This window comes from Leptopilina boulardi, unplaced genomic scaffold (assembly GCF_019393585.1).
Source record: "Leptopilina boulardi isolate dan_hultmark-lab unplaced genomic scaffold, ZJU_Lbou_2.1 LbouV2_195, whole genome shotgun sequence".
Lineage (NCBI taxonomy): Eukaryota > Metazoa > Arthropoda > Insecta > Hymenoptera > Figitidae > Leptopilina > Leptopilina boulardi.
In genome coordinates, this window is record NW_026137746.1 from 1,670,331 (window position 1) to 1,693,573 (window position 23,243).

A 23,243-nucleotide genomic window follows, 5' to 3' on the forward strand; every position below is an offset into this window, starting at 1 on the left:
CTTGGTTAATCAATTTTATTAACCAGGTTAATTTTCCTCTAGTCAATGTGAAAATTTCATAAACGGTATTAACCAGTAACCGTATATGATCCAGTTTTCTCATTGAATTGAACAAAAAATCTTTCAATAAAGATAGACTAACAGGTGTTTCACGTGTAACACGCAGTATTCTTCATCTACATTATTTGAATAACCTTGTGGATATTAAATATATAAGGCTCATTTCCCAGAACTTAAATTTTATTAGTTTTAAAGAGTAGACCAAATATAATAGTAGTGTCAAATATTGGTTAGTGTATTAAAAAAAACTTTTTTATACATATGTCACTGACTTTAACACTTAAACATAATTCGTCAACATCCATAATAATAAACATATATATATTAGAATTAGAAAAAATCATTTTAAATTAAATTTCTGATAATACAAAATAATTATTAAACCTAACACGTTAATTTGTTTCAGGATCAACACAATGAACAACACATCAATCATTGTTGAGCAGTCACCGAACTTTCAATTTCTCTCCGTTTGTCACTACATTACTCTTCTTGGTACTTTTTTTCACAATACAAATTTTATAACATTTGAGCAGCAAAGTCAACCTGACATTGTTGTCAACACTTTAATTGAGTATCTAACGATTGCGAAGAATGAAACCCGCTCGAAACATTTCCTTTTAAGTACAATACTAAAAGGAACTGATCTCTATGGTGGTGAAAAAGGTGAAAAACTTGACAAGAAATATGTAAATGAAACCTTTAAGTACTTCATTAATGGGGTACTATTTCCCAACTATAGCAACATTAATTTGTATTTGGCTGAAATGATTCAGAATTCAGATAATTTAAATTACTCAATTTTTAAGAAAACCGTGTATAATCATCTCTTGCAACATCGCTTCAATTGGGAATACTGTTCGCAAAAAAATTACACATCAACACTACCTCAATTGACAATTAAAAAAATTTTCGACGAATACATTTGGTCAATTTTTCCCCAACCCGAAGAAGACATGAGCATAATGGACGTTAAATACATTTATTCAATGGTAGGTTTAAATATTCTCAGGTCCACGTCATCGGATGAACCAAATCTTTCGTTCTCGGAATATATTTTAATCTCGCGAGAACTTGATTTGCAGCATATCGATAATGAAACCTATAAAATTGTATTATCGTATTACTCAACTGCAGCTTTATTTTTTTATGCCTCTAAAGGCAAAGGAATAAATAAAATTAATTTAAATGATGAATTTTGGAGAGAAGCTTATAAAATTTTATTTACCGAAATTGATATCAAAATGAATGAAATTGTAAGTAAAGAAATTGAGAGTAGTTTGCCTTACAAACTGGAAAGGCAAATCAATAATACCAAAACTCGGACGATGATTGCCCGCGAAATACTTCTTCTTTATTGTTATCCTTCTGTCCATGGTGATTCGTCATTGTATCGTGTCTATATAGAAGGATATGTGTCCTTGTATAAAAGCACGTACCTTTTTCTACTAAAAACTTTTCTCCAGCAGAGTTGCAAAACAAGTCATTTTCCAAATTTAAAAAATGTATTTCTTAATCAATTTCCAAAACTAGAAAAACTGTACAAAGAAATGATAAGAAATTCAATTTCGAAAGTCTTAATCGACGGTGGTTTATTAGAAAAAATGAATCCAAATGTTACAGTGAATTCTGCAAAACTAATATTTCCCATGCCTTTTACCACAACACAGTGTGGTATCGACATAAAAATAAACGAAGACATACATGTAATATTTGCAATAATTGAAAACAAAAAAAAAGAATACTACGCTATTAGACAAGTGAAAGATGAATTGACATTAATTACAAGAAATGGAAATGAAAAAGAATTTCTTAGCGCTATTATCAATCCTAAATGTTTAAAACTGGTCAAATCAGAAAAAGAGTATTTTTTTGAACAGTCAACGTATAAATATAAAAATGAAAATTATAAATTTTTTGTTGAAAGAATTGCCAATATGAAGACAAAGGCGTTTATAACAAACATGACAGAAGTATATAATGAGGAAGTTCTTGATGAAAAAATTTCAAATATCGTGAAAATTTTTATCCCATTATACAATTGTATTGAAAGTTCAATAGCAGGTGACATAAGTGGAGCCACGTTAAGTTGTAGCCTGGATATTTTTAGTTTTCTTCCAGTTGTAGGTTTATTTGTATCAAGTTCATTTAAGATAGTCAACGGTGTCGGAGGTTCAATTGTTAAGAATATTTTTATGACAAACGCTGTTGCAAAGACAGCCGGAATTGTGACCAAAATGTCATTAACTGCAGCGTTAAAGGCAATTGCAAAAGATTCTGTTATTACAATCGCAAAACAAATTTTAACTAAAGAATTCTTTAAAGCTTTAACAATAGCCTCGCTTCGAACACTAGATCCTGGATTTGAATTACTTTACTCAATGGGCCGCTTTAGTTTTAAAATGTTAGGAAAACTGGTTAAAAATTTTGAATTAGTTTTTAAAACTATATCACAAGCTAAAAATTTTATATTATCACTAAAAACCTTATTAATGAACATGCAACGAAACATGCATCTGTTAACTGACATAAGGGGATTAGTACCAAAGGTTTTATTGAAGAAAAATAATTATGACATTGTTAGATACCATTATCCTGGTGGTTCACATTTATTTGGACCTGAGTGCATAAGATCACTTGACACGATTGCCGAATTAAGAACCGTGCAAGGAGCTTCATATAAGGTTGCAGTTGTTCCAGTAAAATCACCAGGTGAAATTTTTTACAAACAATTCGTTCCAGAAACTGGCGATATAATTGGACCCAACTTAAAAATGGATAACAATGATCTGCTTCGTCGAGTTGAATTTATGGTAGCGGATATGGTGGCTAATGGACCAGAAATGAAAATAACTCGTGATTATCATGTCTATCATAATACAATAGAATGGAAAATAAATCCTTCGAAGGAAAACTCGCCCGTAAATTTAAATCAACAACTCAGTACATTGGAAAATAATTCTCCACAACTTCCTAATCTCCACCCTCATCCACTTCCGGTATCAACCAATGTGCAGGAAGAAGTAGATTATATTAATTCGATGATTAAAGAAGGCGATATATCAAATAGTTTCGAATTCTCAACAGTACAAATGCAAAGATTACAAGAATTTTTGGATATTCCCGGAACGTCGGGACAAACTTTACAAATTAAACCAAAAGTAAATATTCCGGTATCAACCAATGTGCTGGAAGAAGTAGATTATATTAATTCAATGATTAAAGAAGGCGATATATCAAATAGTTTCGAATTCTCAACAGTACAAATGCAAAGATTGCAAGAATTTTTGGATAATATCCCCGGAACGTCGAGACAAACTTTACAAATTAAACCAAAAGTAAATATTGATAAAGTCGAAATAATACCAGAGGGTTACGATCATTCTTCACAATATGCAAAACAAATACTAGAAGGATTGAAAGAAAATCCAAATAAAAGAAAATTAGATACAATATCAGAAATTAAAGAAAATATTGCATCACATCAACATGAAACACAAGATTTATTGGATAATATCCCCGGAACGTCAAGACAAAATGTACAGAAAAATCCAAATTTAAGCAACGAAAAAGTAAATACAGTATCCGAAGGTTTAGAGAACACTTTACATCGGGAAAAAATACAAAAATTGGTGTTTAACACCGGGACTTCAATTAAACGTATTAAAGATTATTCAGTGTACTATAAAACGATGTTGAAAGTCGCAAAGTACAAAGAATATGTAAATTTATTAAAATTATGGAGAAACAATGGTTTAAAATTTATGATGACAAAAGAAAATGAAATATATAATTTCCGTCGTGCGTTAAATTCTCTGGCTCATATTCAATTGAATAATGGATATCAGTTAAGAATACCACGTAAACTGTATCACACTCAAATAATGGATGGAGTTGAAAATGTTGAGTTATTAAGTAATTTGAAAACAAAAGATTTTTTCTTTAATGACATTACTCTTTTGACAAATCAAAAATCAACGCCACTATTACAATTAAAGGATTCGGAAATACAAGTACAATACAGCTTAACAATTAATTCTCCATATGGAATTGTAGACTTAACTCATATTCATGAAGACTTTGTAAGTGACTACATAACATTTGGCGACGTAGTATTTACAGTAAAGGATAGTTCTTTTATTGAAAGTAACAAGATTTTGAATATCCAATTAGAGCAAAAAAGAATGTCATTTAGTCACTGGTCTCAATTTTTAGAGAATGATTTAAAAGAATTGTTGCAGATGGAAAAAAATGAAAAATTACCAAGAGTGAGTGAGATTGAAAAGCACGCCAGCATCTTATCCAACAGTCTTCCGCTGACTTCCTTGAAATCAGCAAGAAGAAATCTCGAAGGGTATATTTTAGGAATAAAACCAAATAAAAATGTTCCAACTTATAATGAATTGTCCAATGAAATATTAAGTGGTAAATTAACGCATTTATATGAGGATTGGAAAATTGGTTTTCATCCGTATATTCAGGACTTGTTACTTAAAAGTCATTTAGATAATATTTTTGTAGATAGTTCTGCAGAAATAAGAATTCAGAAGATATATGGTTTAACTTATTCTCAAGATATAAGTGAAGCTTTTTCTAAATATGATAAGATTAAAGATATTAGACAGCATCTTCGATTTGAGGATTATTATATTTTATATTCCTATACGAAGAGAAAGAGTTTATTAAATATTGATGGACAAAGACGAATGGATGCTGCAATTAATCGACTAGCGCTTAGACAAACTGATACAGACAGAGTAGACTTAATGTTTCATCGTGCTGAAATGATTAGTAAAGATTATGCTAGGCACCTTTTATCACTCGAGAAGAAAAAATTTATTACATTTGAAGAGAATATTATGTTATATCCAGATCGTGAAATGGAATTAGATAATTGTCTGAAGATGACGCGTACTTCAAATCAAATGCCATTAATAATGGATATTAGATTGAAAAATGCGGCTGGTCTTGCTGACGTTACTAGTGTCATTTCCGACGAAACTCATCCATTTTATGTCATGACATCGAGGTCTGAATTTATATTGGAGGATAATGTATATATTGACACAATTGAAGGTGTGGAAGTGCTGATTATGAAAATAGAGGATGGTGGAAGTCCATTGGAAAAAAGAATGGTTAATATCGCAAAGAATCTTCAGGAATTATTTTCTACAAATACCAAGTTTTACTCGGAATTTGGTAATTAGATTTTAGTAAAATTTCTTGTTTTAATAATAATAGACACAGTGTGCGTGTCACATAGATACCATTAATCAACGTATTGGTGCTGACCATTAATTAAACATGTTTTTGTTAAATTTAGTTATAAGTCGTTATTATATATGTATAATTGAAACATTTTATATTACTTCAAATTTAATTTTTTTTCTTATCAGTCTGTTTGCAATACTATTGAAGAAATATCTACTTCTTATCGAAATAGGAAAATTATCATCTCTGGTGATTTCAATTTAAGTAATTGGTTCCCTGGCGGATTCGATTTGCGTAATGTCTACTTAACTAAGCGGACTTTAGGTAGACATTAGGTAGACATGTAAAAAAACGTATAAAAAAGCTATTAATCGACTTATTATGATAAAAAAAAGTTGATAAAAGGGTAAATGAATGTTTATAGAGTAAATTCGTACAAAATTTGTAATTAATAAAGCAATAAATAATTAATAATGAATGGAAATGTGCGCGAGGTACCTGATCAGTTCAGCTGTACAATTATTTTCGTGCTATTTTCATGAAAAGAATATAAATTAACTGCAAAAACAATTGATATTTATAAAAAAGTGTAAAATTGATTTAATTTTATTGTTTGCAATACGAATTATTAAATAATAATTAAGTTTTTATCAAATGTGAATAGTGTTGTGAAAACCTGTGAAAACTAATGAGTTACTACATTACCGATCGCATATGATAATAAAAAGTTCTCGATGAGTGTAACAAAAAAGCTGCAATCATGTCCGTAATTTTGGACGAGAAACAATTATGAAATCAATAATTATTTGTATAACTTTATTCTGCATTTTAAAATTCACTTTTTATTTTCTTTCAAAGCAAAAGCTTGGAAGAAAACATGCTCGCACTGTATTGTAAAAACTGGTTGCGCCATCTCTCATATGCGATCGGTAATGTAGTAACTCATTAGTTTTCACTGGTTTTCACAACACTATTCACATTTGATAAAAACTTAATTATTATTTAATAATTCGTATTGCAAACAATAAAATTAAATCAATTTTACACTTTTTTATAAATATCAATTGTTTTTGCAGTTAATTTATATTCTTTTCATGAAAATAGCACGAAAATAATTGTACAGCTGAACTGATCAGGTACCTCGCGCACATTTCCATTCATTATTAATTATTTATTGCTTTATTAATTACAAATTTTGTACGAATTTACTCTATAAACATTCATTTACCCTTTTATCAACTTTTTTTATCATAATAAGTCGATTAATAGCTTTTTTATACGTTTTTTTACATGTCTACCTAATGTATACCTAAAGTCCGCTTAGTTAAGTAGACATTACGCAAATCGAATCCGCCAGGGTTGGTACATAAACTGAGTCGTGAGGCTAACTATAGTTTTATAGTGATCTTATTAAAAAAATCTTATAAAAGATTCACGTTATATGTTTTTTGATAGCAATAACAATAATGTATCCAACTAAATAAATAAATATTATATTTGTTATAAAAAAATCTGATTCTGATTACTTTAATGTTACGCTTCTATATGTCGAATATACATATGGAAGCATCTTATTTTAGTTGTGTGTCGCTTTTCAGGAAATTTTTTGTAACCATTTTTGTTTCATTTTCTTTTGAATTTTGCAAAAAATTAGATGTGAAGAATAATTAATTTTAAATATTTATTAATTAATCAATCCTATCCACACTTTCTCAAATCATTCGTTTCTTAAGGGTTCCATTAATCAAACTAAAAAGTTGTTTTTAATAACAAATAAATAAAAGTAATTGAATTTTCAAAGATTCAGATTTTTCAAATTAAGTGAACTATAAGTGATTTTTTATTGAAATTTTTGATGAAATTGAAAAGTTTTTAATTGAAAAACGCTTTCAAATAATTGAATTTTTGAAGAATATTATAACACATATTATACACACACATTACATTTTACACATAAAATTGTATTTAAATCAAATTGAAGTTGTCTGAACGCATAATAATTTACTATTGTATGCATCATTTGGGTTTACTTACACAATTAGTTCAGGCTCCCTATTAAATTTTGTGCCAAAAATCATACTAGACTTCTGACAACGGATTCATAAAAAGTGGGGAAAGGTAGATAACATGTATATGTTTTCAACTCGAGATTTTTTAAGCTGTGCTGTTAAAAAATATTATGAAAGCTCTGTTAAACAGTTTTTTAATTACCATTAATTCCCATGACATTTTAGAAGAAATAGTTCTGTATAAGAATTATAGAGCTTAAAAATACCTTAGAATGACAGGTCGCAAGTTAAAAACTATTAATTTGTTTAGTTGCAAATGAATTTAAACCATTAATATTGTCACTTTTATAATTGTTAATTAACTCTGAAAATAATAAATAAGTTATTGTAATACTTTGTGAAAGTATGTCATTTATGACCCTTAATAAGCATACAAAATTTGGCCCCAAAACAATAAGGAGTTTGTGCGAAATAACCAAATTTTACGGTACTGTTAAATTTTAAAGATAAAAAGTCATTTTTCTCAATTGACGTACTGATCGATATTTTTTAAAATTTTTAAAAAAACTACTTCTTTTAACAAAAATTTTAAGCCTATTCTGATAGTAGGCAATAAAAATTTTCAATATTTTCGCAATTCTTTAAAAATATCTACGATTTTTTTTTATACTTCGTAATTTTGTGTATTTTGATGCGCTATTTACGAAAATCATTGTTACAATACCTGAAAATTTGATTTTTATGCTGAAAACCATAAAATAGTACTATTTATGGTTATTTTCGTTTATTGGGTAAAATATGCAAAATTAAAAAAATAACTTTTAGACAAAAGTTGTAGATTATATTAACATAAATTTTTTATATTTTATGCATTTTTTGAAAATTTTGCATATTTTACCCAATAAGCGAAAAATACCATAAATTTTAGCACTTTTTTATGGTTTTTACCATAAAAGTCAAATTTTCGGCTATTTTCACAAAGAGTTTCATAATCAGGGCATGAAAATACATAAGTAGTATAAAAAAAATCGAAGACATTTTAAAAAATTCAAAATAGCAAAAAGTTTTAAAAATTCCAAAAATATTGAAAGAATTGTTTGTTTACGAATGGAATAGGCTTAAAATATTTTTAAATGAAAGTAGGGGAGACCAGGGCTGCAAGTGCCGATTTTGAGAAAACTAAATAAAATGCTAGTAAACTGAGAGCTTTTTGTTTTAATCTATAGTCTATTTATTATAAAATTTAATATAGTTTTTAAATCCATTATTTTTTATTGATAATTTTGAACAGTTTTTTTGTAAAAAATGATTTTGTGCAGCGAGGCAATACGGCACGTTGAACTCCGCGATGGAGAGAGTTGTGCCGACGCCGGGGTCGGTTGTGCCGTTCAGATTTTTTAGTTGTTTCAGTTGAAGCAAATGATTTTTCGCGTAAGAAATAAAATAATTATTGCCAATATATAATTTACTATTATTTACTAATTATTTGTTATATACTTTGAAAGGAACAATCTTAAGATTTCTACACTGAGAAAAATGATCTATTAAACATTAAACTTTTTTCCTTTTAAATCAAGTCCTTTAATGGTTAAGAGAATTAATTTTATTATAAAAGGAATCTTTTAAATTTAAAAATGTTGGTCGTTTGTTGACAACCCTGCTAAAAATAAAATCACAAAACGTCAAAAAATTAGTCAGGATCTCTGATGTTTTGAGACTGTTTTTGTTACGATTGCAGTCACAGAACACCACAATAAGTGAGGTTTAGTCAAAGAATCGTCAATAGTAGTCAGATTTTTTATGAGGGTCAGAGACCCTTTTTTTTGCCATACCATAAATCATTAAACCCTGTGACTATTTGTGATGTTAAATGACATTTCTTTCTATAAAATAGTTTTGAAGATTCCTGACTTACTTCTCATGAATTCTGACTACAAATATTTAAAAATTAAAAAAAATCAATATTTTATCATTAAAAAAATAAATTATCGTACAACATTTTTTTATCTTTACGTTACACATTCTTAATTATTATTTTTACAATTTATTATATTTATTTACTCCTATCGAAGAAAATCTCGCAAACGCAGGGAATCGAACTCACAACCTAACGAACGCAAACCGAATACCTAACCCCTGAGCTAAACTAACCTAACTGAGATCTTAAAAATAGAATACGGTTTTATGAAAATAGAAGATCTTATTACTTTTTTTCAATTTTATCAACATATTTTGTTGATAATTATTATTATTATTTTAAAAAAATTTTATAATTTTTAAAAATTAACAAGTAAAGTTAAAATAGGTATATTGTTATATTGATCAAAAAACATTTGTAGTCCAATTATCATATATTAATGTATTCAATTAATAAAATTTGCTTCAGCAAATATTTAATTAAACAAAAAATTCGTATGTAAATATTATTTGAATTCGAACTTAAAAGAATATGTGTAATATACAAATAAAATAGTCTAGAATAATAAGATACTGTCGGATTGTCTCAAGTAAACTCTGAGCGAATTTTATCAGGTTTTTCGCTCACGTTTTAGCACATTCATTACTATTATAATTAATTATAATGATAAGAATTAATTAATATGCATATATTAATTACTATATTATTAAAATTCAATTTAACATAATTCTTCCACAAATCAACTAAATAATTACTAATTTTAATTTCTCTTTTTAGCATACTGCACTATAATTAGATGTAATATTTGGTTCAAATCAAATTTATATTTAGTGAAAACTGGATCAAATTCGCTCAGAGATTGATTGAGCGATCAATTCATATATTCTATTTTACAAGAGACCAGAATGTTTTTGCTCATCTAGTTGTAAAAAAATAAACTTTTATGTGAAATAGCCAGCGATTTCTAATTTTTTTCAAATATATATATATATATATATATATATATATATATATATATATATAGAGTTAACACAATGGTAAGAATAAGTTTTCAACATATGTTGCTTTCTTATAACTAAATGTAAGGAAACTAGCTTACTGTAAAATAATAAATACAAATTTGAAGTAGGGACTTTAAAAGTATAGTCGTAGTCATTGACGCCTTCCCTTTTCTGTCCTTGTCTTACAAACGTGATTCCATATATATTATATGTACGTTAGAAAAGGACAAAAAGAAAAGTATAGGCCAGAAGGATCTTTTATGGTTTTATGGCTTTTCATTGCAAAATTAAAAATTGTTGCATTTGAAAAAAATGATTTTTAAATATTATATTCGTAATGTACATGTCAATACAATTACAACGATATAAAATTTTTTGCAAATATTTTTAAATTATTGAGAATTAATTTTAATTAATGGAGTATTTATTGTATAATCATTATGTAATTTTAGAGTTTTTACATAATGTTTTATATCATTGGAATCGTTAAAATCTATAAATTACAAATATAACATTTAAAAAAATATTTATTTAAATTTAAATAATTTTTTATTTTGCATTAAAAAGTCATAAAACCTGATGGACCCTCGAAAGGACCCTTCTGTTGGAAAAAGGGAATATATAATATAATAGAGTTATATGGTGGGTTGGAGTGGCCTTGGTACCTCTCTTGGAACCCTTTTTACAAAAAAAAATAAAACGTAGTGAGAAATCGTCACTTTTTAGAAAACGTCAGGCCCATAAAAACTATTTAAGTCAGAATTAGTCAGCAGCATCACAGAACATCAAAATAGTCTCAAAACGTCAGGATTTCTGACGTTTTGAGACTGATTTCTGATTTTATTTTTAGCAGGGAAAACAAAAAGAGTTTGACGAATAAAAGATATCTTTTGTTTTTCTAATGAAATTCTTTTAATACATAAAAAAATAATAATTTAAAATAAAAATAAATTAATAAAAAATATTTTATTAGTATTAATTTATATTACAATTATGCATTTACAATAAATTACTTTCATTAATTTTAATTTGTTTTAATTTTTAACAATCAAAGTACTATTTTTAAAAATAAAATTTTTTATTCCTTTACTGTTTTTATTACAGAAAAATTACTTTCAATGTTTTAAAACTAATGACCATCGATGATTTTGTAAAATATAACCTTAATATTTCCATGGGTTCAAAAATTTTAATCCAAAAATTTTTCGAAATTGAAAGCGAAAATAATTTCCGTGAATTGAATTTGAAAAATTCACTTGTAATTTGTAAAATTAAACCAATGAAAAAGGACATTTTTACTATTTTATCATTTTTTATCTTTATAAATTTTATTTACTTTTTAGTCGCCCGGGTATCTTCAAGAAATAAACACAAAATTTATTTATTTAAAAAACAGAAATAATAATATTTATTATAAAATTTTATTTGCTCTCGGAGCGAGGTTGTGCTCGGACGAGATTTAGGTAAAGACTGAAATAAAAAATGGCGACAGGGTTTTCAAAGCGTCGCTTGGGAAAAGAGAAAAACGATAAAATTAAGGAAAATTATTGTAGTTAAACAAGGATGGAAAAGGTGTAAAAAGAGAGGGTAAGGAGTGTACAGAGTACATTGCCGGGCTAGTTGAACGGACCGATTTTATGATAGGGTCGGCCGTAGGTACCTAAGAAAGGATGGCATGATCGCCAGGCCAGCAAGAGAGCTCATTTTTGGAAATACAAAAAATTTAAATATTAAAAATATACATGGAAATAGTCCTGAGCACAACCAAATTACAAATACATAAAATTACAAGTAATAATAAAAATGTTGTATTAATACATATTGTTTGTGTGTGTGTATTTGTGTACATGTTTGTGCATTTTTATATTAGTGTAACACATATAAAATAAAATATAATTATAATGTTTATATTGTCCAAATATGGAAATAAATTTTCAGACGCCACAACTTTAAATTGAAAATTTTCAAATTTAATTTTATAATTGATCTCTCAAAACTATGAAAAAAAGGTATAAAAAATTAATATAAAATAATAGAAATTATGAAAATTTTCCGAGTTTTATGTAAAAAACTATTAACTTATTAATAATAATAAATATAAATAATTTCATTTCATTTTATTTAAAATTAATAAATGACAGTAATTCTTTAATTATTAACAATACTAATAAATAAAAAATTAATAAACTATTTATTTTTATTTCTTTAAAAATATTTCCTTTAAATAGTAAACTAAATTCTTTTAAAAATTAAAGGATACACTTTAAAAGACTTTCCTTTTGTCCTAAAAGGAAATCCTTTCAAATAAATATTGAAAGGAAAATCCGCTTATGATAAAAGGATTCTTTTAAACTTAAATAGATTGTTTTCTCAGTGTAGATTTTAGTAAGTACAAATAAACATTTTCTGAGTTATATTCTATAATTGCATAGTTAGTCAGTCACTAAAAGCATAGTTTTCGTAATAAGTATTTTTATTATAATTTTACAATTACGTAATTAGTCAGTCTTTTAAAATATTTTTTGAAACAATTATTTGTATCGTTAATACGTGAATACTTATCCCGAATGCGATTTATTGAAATTACAATTGACACACATATAACTGACCCTTTTTTTACCCTTCACACATTTTAAATGTGCCCAGTTTTTGCAAACTATGCATTGAATCAACTATTCGAACAAACGAGGCAATAGTAGATTATGGTTATGTAGCGATTGACAGCGGAACAACCAGCCCCACCCCGATGCATCGACAATAGTTCTAGTGCACCTTTTCTGACGCCTGAGTTGTAGATGGCGTTACTTATCACGTAAACCTGAATTTCTACAGATTTGAATGTACTAAATTTAAAAATATTATTAATAATTATTTTAAAAGTATAAAAATTATACATATTAAATCCAAATCTGTGAGTCATCATAAAACAATAAAAATACAATTATTTTAAAATATTCGTTAGGTTTTAGAAGTGTAAAACTTCTTGAATACTTAAATTATTTACAAGAAAAATCTATTGCTTGAAAAAATCGGTATTACAGTACATAAATTAAAATTTTTAATAAATATAAATAACAATAACTAAATAAAATAATATTAATAAAATTTATTTTACATTAAATATTGTTAAAGTTTTCCTATAAAGTATGAAAATTATATGTTATTTTCTATACACAAGATTTATTAATATGAGAATCGTATTAATTGATTATGCCTAAACAAGAATTGAGAAAAATTAATTACACAGCACGAAATATTTAATATCCGTGAATAAATTTAAAGAAAGATTTGAAAAATATTATATAAAATTATTAATTCTTTTCATATTATCAATATCACATTATCAATACATAACATTTAGTAGGAGAAAAAATAAACATCAACAATAATTGCATTAAAATATAATTTATTTTTATATTGCACATTTTTAGTTCATTCGAATGTACATTTACTCAATTTTTTTTGAACCTTGTAAGTCAATTTTTTAGACCTTTTTTTAATGTGTTGAGCATATTGTCTCATTCTAATGCTAAGGTACTTTTTTGTTATGTAGGACAAAATGTCCAGAGCATGCTCCATGCAAGGAAAGTGAGATAGTTTTTTTCGAGAAATGTCATGCAAGATTAAATCTAGTACATTATTAGTCTCTTTATATTGTAAGTAAAGATTTTCTAAATTGTTTATAAATCAATGAACTGGGGTATATTAAGCCATTTCCACCACACGAATTTTCATTGCATTCGGAAAAAAGAGCAGTGTAGCAGGATTTACATTTTATAAAAGGTTTTAATTCTTTGCAGACTGACGAGGTTGTAAAAAAATTTAGGCAATCCAAAATTATAGGAGTGGAAAAGTCAGTCTCATCAGCTGTAACAAAATCCCCAAAATCGGAATCAACTCCTCGAAGTACAAGATTTAAACTTTCTTTAATTTTTTTAATCGCATTCTTTTCCTCATTATCAAACGAATAAATAGTTTTTAATTCTGCGATTGTAATTAATGACTTTGTTGGTGCATTTCCTTGCACCGAGCAGTTTCCTAATTTCGGAGGTTTAAGGAGACTAAAAATGGATAGAATTTTGTAAATTTGGAGGAAAGTAGGTGTCGATGGATGATCATTGCTTCCTCCAGCAAGTCTTATCGTGCCAAAAAACCTCTACATAAATAAAAGACAAGCAAGTTTTGAGTATAAAGCTAAAATAAAATTAAAAACATCGGATACCAGAAAAAAATCGACATAAAGATTTTGACATGAATTTTAAATTTACGAATCACAATTTTTTAAATAATTTTTGATCAATAAATTCACGCCAAAATCTTTCTGTCGATTGTTTGTTCAGCCATTTTAATTTTCGGACAAATGAAAATTCGGATTTTCAAGAATTCTATCTAATAACAGTTTTTGCAAATAAAAATTCGTTGAATTGGAAATTATGACATTTAAACATTCAAATTACTTAAATTACTTCGAAGATTAATAAATAAGAAAATAAAGAGTTAAAGAAAAAAGCATCCCAATAGAAGTAAAAAGCTATCATAAAAAATAAGACAAAAATAAATGAAAATATACAAAAAGACACACACATAAGGGCTATATATATATTAGTAATTAATTAAGTGGAAAAATTATTGTTAGAATTTTCACACAAAAACGAGAACATTTTCTATATTTTTGAACTGAAATAGTTGAAGAATAAAAAATATTGCAAAACTTACCTCCAAAGCATCCTGATTTAATTTACCAGTGCGCACTGATTTGAAATTGAATTTTTTAGTTAAATATGACACTAAATCCTTCGCAGAATTTAGAGTCATTCTTAAGCCTTGTGCAGTATTAGTGCTCAAAAAGTTATATGGAGATATAAGGCCACACCCGACAAGATCTTCCCAATCATCAAGCCATTTAATAGAATTTTCAATTACCTAAATTTAGAAAAATTAATATTATTGTTATAAAATTATTTAATAATATAGTACATACTTTAAAATCATCAGATTCAACAGTCACTCCCTTTTCTCTGGAAGTTCTGTTCAGTGCATCGAAAAGAGAATTTATTCTTTCACAGAATTGTGCTGTTGATTCGCAGTCTCTAAGTTGATCGTCAATTTGTTGGTAGTGTCTTAACGCTGTAGCCATCGACTTGCTAAAAATCTTCAACAAAAATAATTAATAAATTTTTAAAGTTCATATAATAAATAAATGTATTTCAATTTACAGACTTGCACTGCTAATGAAACCCTCATTTTTAACAAATTGTGAGGAAACAAATGGTCTTCCGTTAGTTTGGGACATTTCCTACTGCCTCCAAATTGCATTTTATCTTGATTAAACACTCTTATAAAATGTTCCCATTTAACGGGCGATTCATCTGGATGGACCTAGAAAAAATGTATTAATCATCAGTATTTTTTATAACATTTTATTAATATAATATAATTTTTTAATAATTACATTCTTACCTTAAATTCAGTTTTTGAAAATAAATTATTGCGAACGTTTTTTATTAAATGAGGTGTATCGGAAAAAAGGAAAATTTTTCTGTCCGGTTCAGTAGGGTGACAAAATGAATTCTGAAAATTCTTTTTTTCTCCACTACAACCTACTTCGGACCAAAACTTCCTGTTGGGTGTTGCACCATCCGAAACAACACCATGAATTTTAGCACCTGCTCCTTCTAGCAATATAATTGCTTCTAAAATAATTTTGGCTAATGTCACACCATCAGTAGGTCCTTTGGATGCGAACACAGCTACTGGCTGCACAAAATCCTCATCAATAGGTTGAAATAACAAGATCAGCTAATTCTGTGACAGAACTCTTTTTTGCTCCATCCCCAAAATCCTGTAATCCTTTATAGGACATAGATTTACTATCGAGCAGCAATCCTTTCCTTGTTCCCATTTCGTCAATAGCGATTAATCCATGACGTGCTGATGGAGGTAAGTCATTCATATGATTTTTGAACAATTCAAAAAAATTGGGATCGAAACCACATGGAGTTTTGATGAGCGATAAATAGCTGAAATCAAATCATGTAAATTAAATTATTAATTCACTTAATTAATTATATGTAAACCTATACAGCAATAATTACCAATACCTTCTTACAGTGCGAATACAAGGTAACGGAATGATTTTATTATCTCTTAGAAACCTATAAGTCGATGGAGAACGCGTGTGTAAAAGGAGACACAAGACGATCCAGTGTTCTGAATATCTAGCCTGCTTTTTATTTTTCAGTTTCGATGCAGCAAGAATTTCTAAAAATACAACACGTTCATTTTCCGAAAACTTTCTTTGCTCCAAAATTTCTAAAAGCGATTTTTCTGATATTTCATTTAATTCTTTTCGGTTTCGTTCCAAACAATTTTTCAAATGCTTTAAGCGTAAAAAATATCGCTTATTTTTCCTTTGTGAATTTTTTAATTTTTCTTTTATTAATTTTACCTGTTTTTTTTGGTAAAAACTAAGATTTGGAACATGAACCTGAGAATTATTTTTTTTCTTTTCGATTCTTCGAATTTTTTTGTCAAGGGTTTTCTTTAATCCTCTACAAAATTTGCAACTTTTTTCCTCCTCATTTGGTGGCAAAAGAAGAGTGCAATATTTGTGTCGAAGAAATTCTTCTTTATCTTTAAAAGAAATTGAAGTCTCCACAATTGAATTAATATCATGAGATATTTGATTACCGTAACAGTATTTCCAAATTTCAACTTTCTCTATTAAACTCTGAATATCATTAATATTATCTATTTTATTTTTTATTCCCATTTTTTCTAGATTTAACAAATTTCCTGTTACGTATATCGAAACTTCTAATTTCTTGTTAATTAAAATTCTTTTTGAAAAAGTAACTTCCATGTCTTTTAAGAATCTACAACTCCATTGCGAGTATTGTATCATGGAACACTGATCGTCTTTATCCTTATAATCGCCTTTTAAAATATTCTGTCGTGACCAAGACGGAGGTAATTTGACAATTTCATCGTTCTGCAGAATTTTTTCAAACAAATTTTCATCATTTAACAGGTTATCTGTTGGATGTTGAAAATTGTTTAAAAATTCAGTAGAGCATGGTGAAGTTTCATTTATAACCTCGATATTTTTTTTATATGCGATTATCTTACATTTTTCTTCCAATATACTTCTTTTTTTTGGAAGCAATCTTTTCTTTAATTCAGGCTTTGTAAGATATTTAGGACAACCAGGAAATTTTGATGGAAGCGCTCCTTGCCTTAGTCGAGGAATTTTGTATGGGCCCTATCAACAATTAAATAAAAATAAGATTCTACATGAATTTTACAAAAGTCGTTAATTTTATTGATTATAATCTTATTGGCTATATTTTTATTTATTATTTCTCACCTAATTAATTAATCTCTTTATGTAAAATAGTTGAAACAAAAAACAAGTATATACTTACGATACCAAGGATAGTTCCATCAGGACCTTTTATTTCTTTTTGCCACAGTATATCCTCCTTTGAAAAATGTAAGGCACACACTTTATGACCTGATTTAATTACAATGTCATCCCTCATTATGGCTTTTTGCCATTTTTTGACATTTTCCTCTCCTTTGGGAACAAGAAAAACATGCTCCTTTTTTGAGTTTGAGTCATACCCTGACGTACAACCTGGAGCAACGCAGCGATTTCCTCCTTTCTTTGCACTTTTAATAGTAATATTTTTATCCACTTTAGGCATTTTCATTAATAATTAATTAAATCAATTTAACAAAAGCACATTTATAATAAATTTTTCCTCGAGAACTGTCAATTTGACAACTTTGTTTCGCATTCATTTCAAAACATCACCGGACAAAAACAAGGTTTACGTGATAAGTAGCGCCATGTACAACTTAGTTGTCAGTTTAGAGGCATGTGAACTTACCATTTTGTACAGTCGATGCATCGGGGTGACCAGCCCCAAGCGAAAGGCACAATTAACCTCGTTGCGTCGACTGAAGCATTCATAAGCTCTCAGTCCGGGGATTATTAATATATTATGTAATTTCTTATTCTTATTTAATTAAATTTACGTGACACATCGATTCTGAGAAGCAAATGAGTTCAAACATGTGGTCGATAAATTGTAAACATAAATGTTTAGGGAAGTATCACCCACATTCTATTATCTCTAATACAAAAGAAACAATAGTATTGTTAAAATTTAAAGGGACTTTATATTCTTAATTTCTATTATTCAATATAATGAAACACGTGCTAACTATATCATCAGATAATATTGTAAACGTGTAGTAAAATTTATGAATGAAAATACGTTAGTTTTTATCTTTTTGTTTTGCTTTTCCAAATTCTATATTATACTTATATATATCTATATTCTTCTCTTTTATTTTTAAATTATGTGTCGCTTTTCAAACTAAATTAGAGGAATCTTTCCAATAATTATTTAGTTTTTTAGCTTTTGTTAATAACTTTTCAAAATTCTTTTACTTGTTTAAGCAATTGATTGTTTATCGTTTCAAAGAATTTTGATGCTAAAGGAAATAATAATAATAATAAATAAAAGAATTAGTTATTTTTATTTAAGTAATGAAAATAAACAATCAATCTGACAATATAGTTTTCTTTGTTTATAAAAACGATTGTGAGTGTTTCCTCATTAATTCTCTCAATTCTGAATAGAATAAAATTTACTTTTAGTTTAACTTAGTAATTATAAATAAATAAAAATAAATACAAACACACCTTGATTTTGTGATAATCTCACTATAAAATCGATTTGCAGTTATTGGTTATGTAGTTTATGAAATCTACAAAAAAAATATGAAATAAATTATTTTAACAATATTGTAAAACTTTACCTAACAAAATTTTATGGGTTAGTTTCTCCTAACTCTATTTCTACCTTTTCTATTCTTGGTATAAAAAATTTAAACTTTAATGAGTCATCATAGTTCAACAATACATTGTTAAACTATAATATTTACATTAAACTTGAATAGATTTATTTCTGTAAAACCTTACTAGATAATTAATTTGAATAAATTAATTATATCCTATTCTAGCTAATTCTTGAGCTTGTCAGGATCATCTCTATAGTTTAATCTTTCAAATTGTCATGTGGATCGCCTATTGAAATGCACATGACATATAAGAATATTAAACAAGAATTACGATTTGTCTTTTTAACCACTCTTGGACAATCAATGGTGTTGGTAGAGATCGTTAGAAAGCCCCTGACCATTGATTTTCCGTGGCTTGACTTTGAAGATTTGTTTGTTGGTAATTTTGTTGTTGTTTTGTTAAATAATAATTTATTTTATTGCAGATTTGGAAAGTCAGTCGTGTTGGTAGAAATCTTTCGAAAGCTCCTGACAACAGACTTTCCTCTTCGACAATTTTTAATTGTTAATTTAAGAAGAACCAATCGTATTGGTAGAAATCGTTAGAGAGCCCCTAACAATTGGTCTCTCAAAATTAACAATTTTAAATAAATTTTATTTTTAATTACGATTTAGTCCTTGTTATCTTTCTCGCCCAGAGATGCAGATCGTTTAGGTAGAGATCGTTAGAAAGCCCCCAACAATCTGCACTTCTCAAGTTTGAAAGACTTGACTTTGTAGATTATATAGTTCTGAAATTTCTTTATAATAAAATATAGAAGAAAGCTCTTACCAGTTTAAAACTGTTCAGACAAAAGAGACAGAAGCACGCATTTACTTGGCTTATATAGTTGCGTCCCTACCCTTAATTTTTTGGGGTAAGTAAAATTCAAAATGTGCGAGTGTATGAGTAAGGAATTTTAAATTGATTGAGCGAAAATCCGCGAGTTTCCCTCACCACTTTACGCTGGGCGCTTCTCCCATGTATTTCTTACCGCCAATTTCTCCCTCTATTTGGATTTTTCGCGGCGTCTATTTTCGAATAGCCAATTACATTTAAATTATTTTCTAAGGACGGAGATATTTTTCTCTCTCTAATTCCGTTTCTAACGTTCGCCAAGGACAATGCCATTGTCTACCTGTCAATCATTTTTCTCTAACTGATTTTCTTTTTCTAAAATCTTTAATTTCTCAAAAAATAATAATTTTAAAATTATTTAACTTTTACCATTAATTTTTAAATAATTTTTATTTTAATATAACATATAATTTTATTTAATTATTATTAATTTCAGCAATTTTTTAAAAATAATTTTTATTATTTTACTTTCTAAATAATAAAAAAAAGAAATATAAAATAAATTTATTCTTTAAATAATAATCTATAAAAATTCTTATTTGTAAAGAAAAAACTTTAACTTTAAATTAAATTAATAATTCTCTTAATTCGTATTTATATCTACCTTCTCTTTCTATTATTTTTCCTGTTTATGTTTTCATTGTGTTATCTATAGATATCTTCTCTCTCTTTCTATTATTTTCGGAAATTCAATTTATCTAGTTTTAATTTCATTACTTTGTAGAATTTAATTTTTAATATTTATTCATTTATAATTTTTCAAGAATTTATAATTATTTTGTAATAAAATTTTTTGACTATTGAAATAATATTTCAATGTCCCTTTAAACGAATGAATTCTTTTAACATAAAAGGAATTTTATTTGTTTTAAAAAAAATTAATTTCAATTGGCAAAAAGATGGAGAGAAACAAAAAAAAATATTTTTTAAAAATAAAAATTTACAAAATTTGACTCCAAAATGCCCCCCTAAGCGAATGAATTTCTTAATTTATGAATAAATTTTTTCGTTTATAAAGAAAAAAAAATTTTATTTATTTTATTTACACTACTGAGCTATTATGCTCCTGGGGCTCTTATGGGTTCATCCTCATAAAAATCTTCTTCCACCTCATCGTAATTCATATATAAATCGTAAGTGGGTCGAATTTAGGTAAATCAAATCCGCCAGGGCGTGCAATATATTTTAAATTTGAAAATATATAATTATTTATTCTGTATTTTTTTATTTATTTATTTATAATTTTTCAATAATTTATAATTATTTTGTAATAAAATTTTTTGACTATTGAAATACCATTTCAGTGCGTATCATTGAAAAACGATTTTGAATGACTTTTGTCTGATAACAATAATTATTATAAATAATAAACACGTGTGAAAAAAAAATTTTATTTTTGATACATTATTTTACCCCATTTATTATTATAATATTAATTAATATTAATATTAATTATTAATGATAAGATTCAAAATATTTAAAAAAAAAACTTATTTTTATCAGCAGTGTTATATGTAAAAAAAAAATTAATAATTTATTAATATTTTTTTCCAAAATATTAAGAATTAATTAAAGAAATAATTGTAATAAACAATAAAGTTGTAAAGTTTTAAATTATAAAAATTAAAAAAAAGAAAGCCAACACTACGCGGTATTCCCAAGCGGTCACCCATCCAAGTACTAACCGCGCTCAATGTTGCTTAACTTTGGTGATCGGACGAGAACCAGTGTAACAACATGAAATGAGCGTTGACTGAAAATATAAGTTTTACAAATTGTCCAAATACTTTTTACTTAAGTCAACCACAATCATAAAAAAATTACAAAAAAAATTCAATTTTTCTTAGGCAGACGATTTCATTGCATATTCTTGCACAAAATACACCCAAAAGTGTAGAAAAAAATTGACAGCCCAATACATTTTTTTAACTTTCATTAATTCTTTAAATTTACCTCAAATGTATACTTTATATATATTAATCGATTCGTCTTGACGCAAGGAAAACGATTTTATTATATATATCCTTAAATTTTTCGATTTAAAAATTTTTTCCATTAAAAAAAAATTTTTTGAAAAAAGACGATAAAATTTTTTTTTTTGGGTATTTTTTAAAATTTTTCGGTCAGATTTGAGATATTAATATGATAAATGAGCCTACCAAATGTTATCTAAATCCATTAAAACCTGTTAAGGCCAGGTCCAAGTGAGGCAGCGCCATCTATATTGAAACTAAAATTTTGGAAAATTTTCAACAGCCTTTTCTTGAAAACAAGAAGGTAAAATGCTTTTTCCTTTATGGATAATTGATTATTGGCAAGATATACACCAGCTAAAACTTTTTTTGAGTTAAAATAATAAAAAAAATTTCATGTCAATAAATTAAATAAGAGTACTTTTTTCACAAAAACTGTAACAGTACTTTCTCAGAAATTTCAATCAAAAATGCGATTTCCATTTGGAAAATTAATAAACGCTAAAAAATACACGAGCTAAGATTTACCAATCATAAAAATAACAAAAAAAAGTATTTTAACATAAAATATTTTACTCATTATGACAGCCGTTTGGCAGGTTATATATGTCACCAGACGTTTCGCAGTTTTGCCGAAAGGAGGAGATTGGCGCTGTTGCTAACCACCTGAAATACATAATCTACCAAAGGGCTGTCACAATCAGTAAAGCAGTATCAATATGTTAAATATTTAATAAAAATTTTTTTTGTTATTTTCGTGATTGGTAAATCTTAGGTCGTGTATTTTTTAGCGTTTAATTATTTTCCATATGGAAATTGCATTTTTGATTGTAATTTCTGAGAAAGTACTGTTACAGTTTTTGTGAAAAAAGTGCTCATATTTAATTTATTGACATGAAATTTTTTTTATTATTTTAACTCAAAAAAAGTTTTAGCTGGTGTATATCTTATCAATAATCAATTATCCATAAAGAAAAAAGCATTTTACCATCTTGTTTTCAAGAAAAGGCTGTTGAAAATTTTCCAAAATTTTAGTATCAATGTAGATGGCGCTGCCTCACTTGGACCTGGCCTTAAAATTATCTTCTAAAGAAAAAAGGGATCCACACACACACATACATACATCCGGACAATTGATCAGGATCTCATATAACATGTTTCTATAAAGAAAAAAATTTGTTTCCGCCACTTTGAAAAGTTTTATAAACGAAAGGACTATAAAGCTTCCTCCACGAGGAAGCAAAAAGAGATTACAGATATTAATTTTCAATATTAAATTATTATTAATAAGATTTTTCTATTTCTCGAATCCTTAATGTGATTTCATATAGTAAATTTTTGATATTAAAAGATAATAATAAA

At 27.1% G+C, this 23,243-nt stretch overlaps 1 protein-coding gene and 1 non-coding gene across 2 annotated transcripts; one reads left to right on the forward strand and one right to left on the reverse strand.

Moving 5' to 3' along the window:
* Nucleotides 1-262: 262 nt before the first annotated feature.
* On the forward strand, nt 263-5,628 carry LOC127278098 (uncharacterized). The gene is made up of 2 exons (XM_051299631.1): nt 263-289; nt 467-5,628. The coding sequence occupies exon 2, from the start codon at nt 477-479 to the stop codon at nt 5,265-5,267; it is 4,791 nt and encodes a 1,596-aa protein (XP_051155588.1). The 5' UTR covers nt 263-289; nt 467-476; the 3' UTR covers nt 5,268-5,628.
* A 15,916-nt stretch (nt 5,629-21,544) lies between these two features.
* LOC127278165 (5S ribosomal RNA) lies at nt 21,545-21,662 on the reverse strand. Its single transcript, XR_007842454.1, has one exon. It is a non-coding gene; the product is annotated as a 5S ribosomal RNA (ribosomal RNA).
* Nucleotides 21,663-23,243: the final 1,581 nt, after the last annotated feature.

Excerpts from the sequence above, each read along its gene's own strand:
- LOC127278098 (XM_051299631.1), top strand. The coding sequence starts at position 477 with ATGAACAACACATCAATCATTGTTGAGCAGTCACCGAACTTTCAATTT.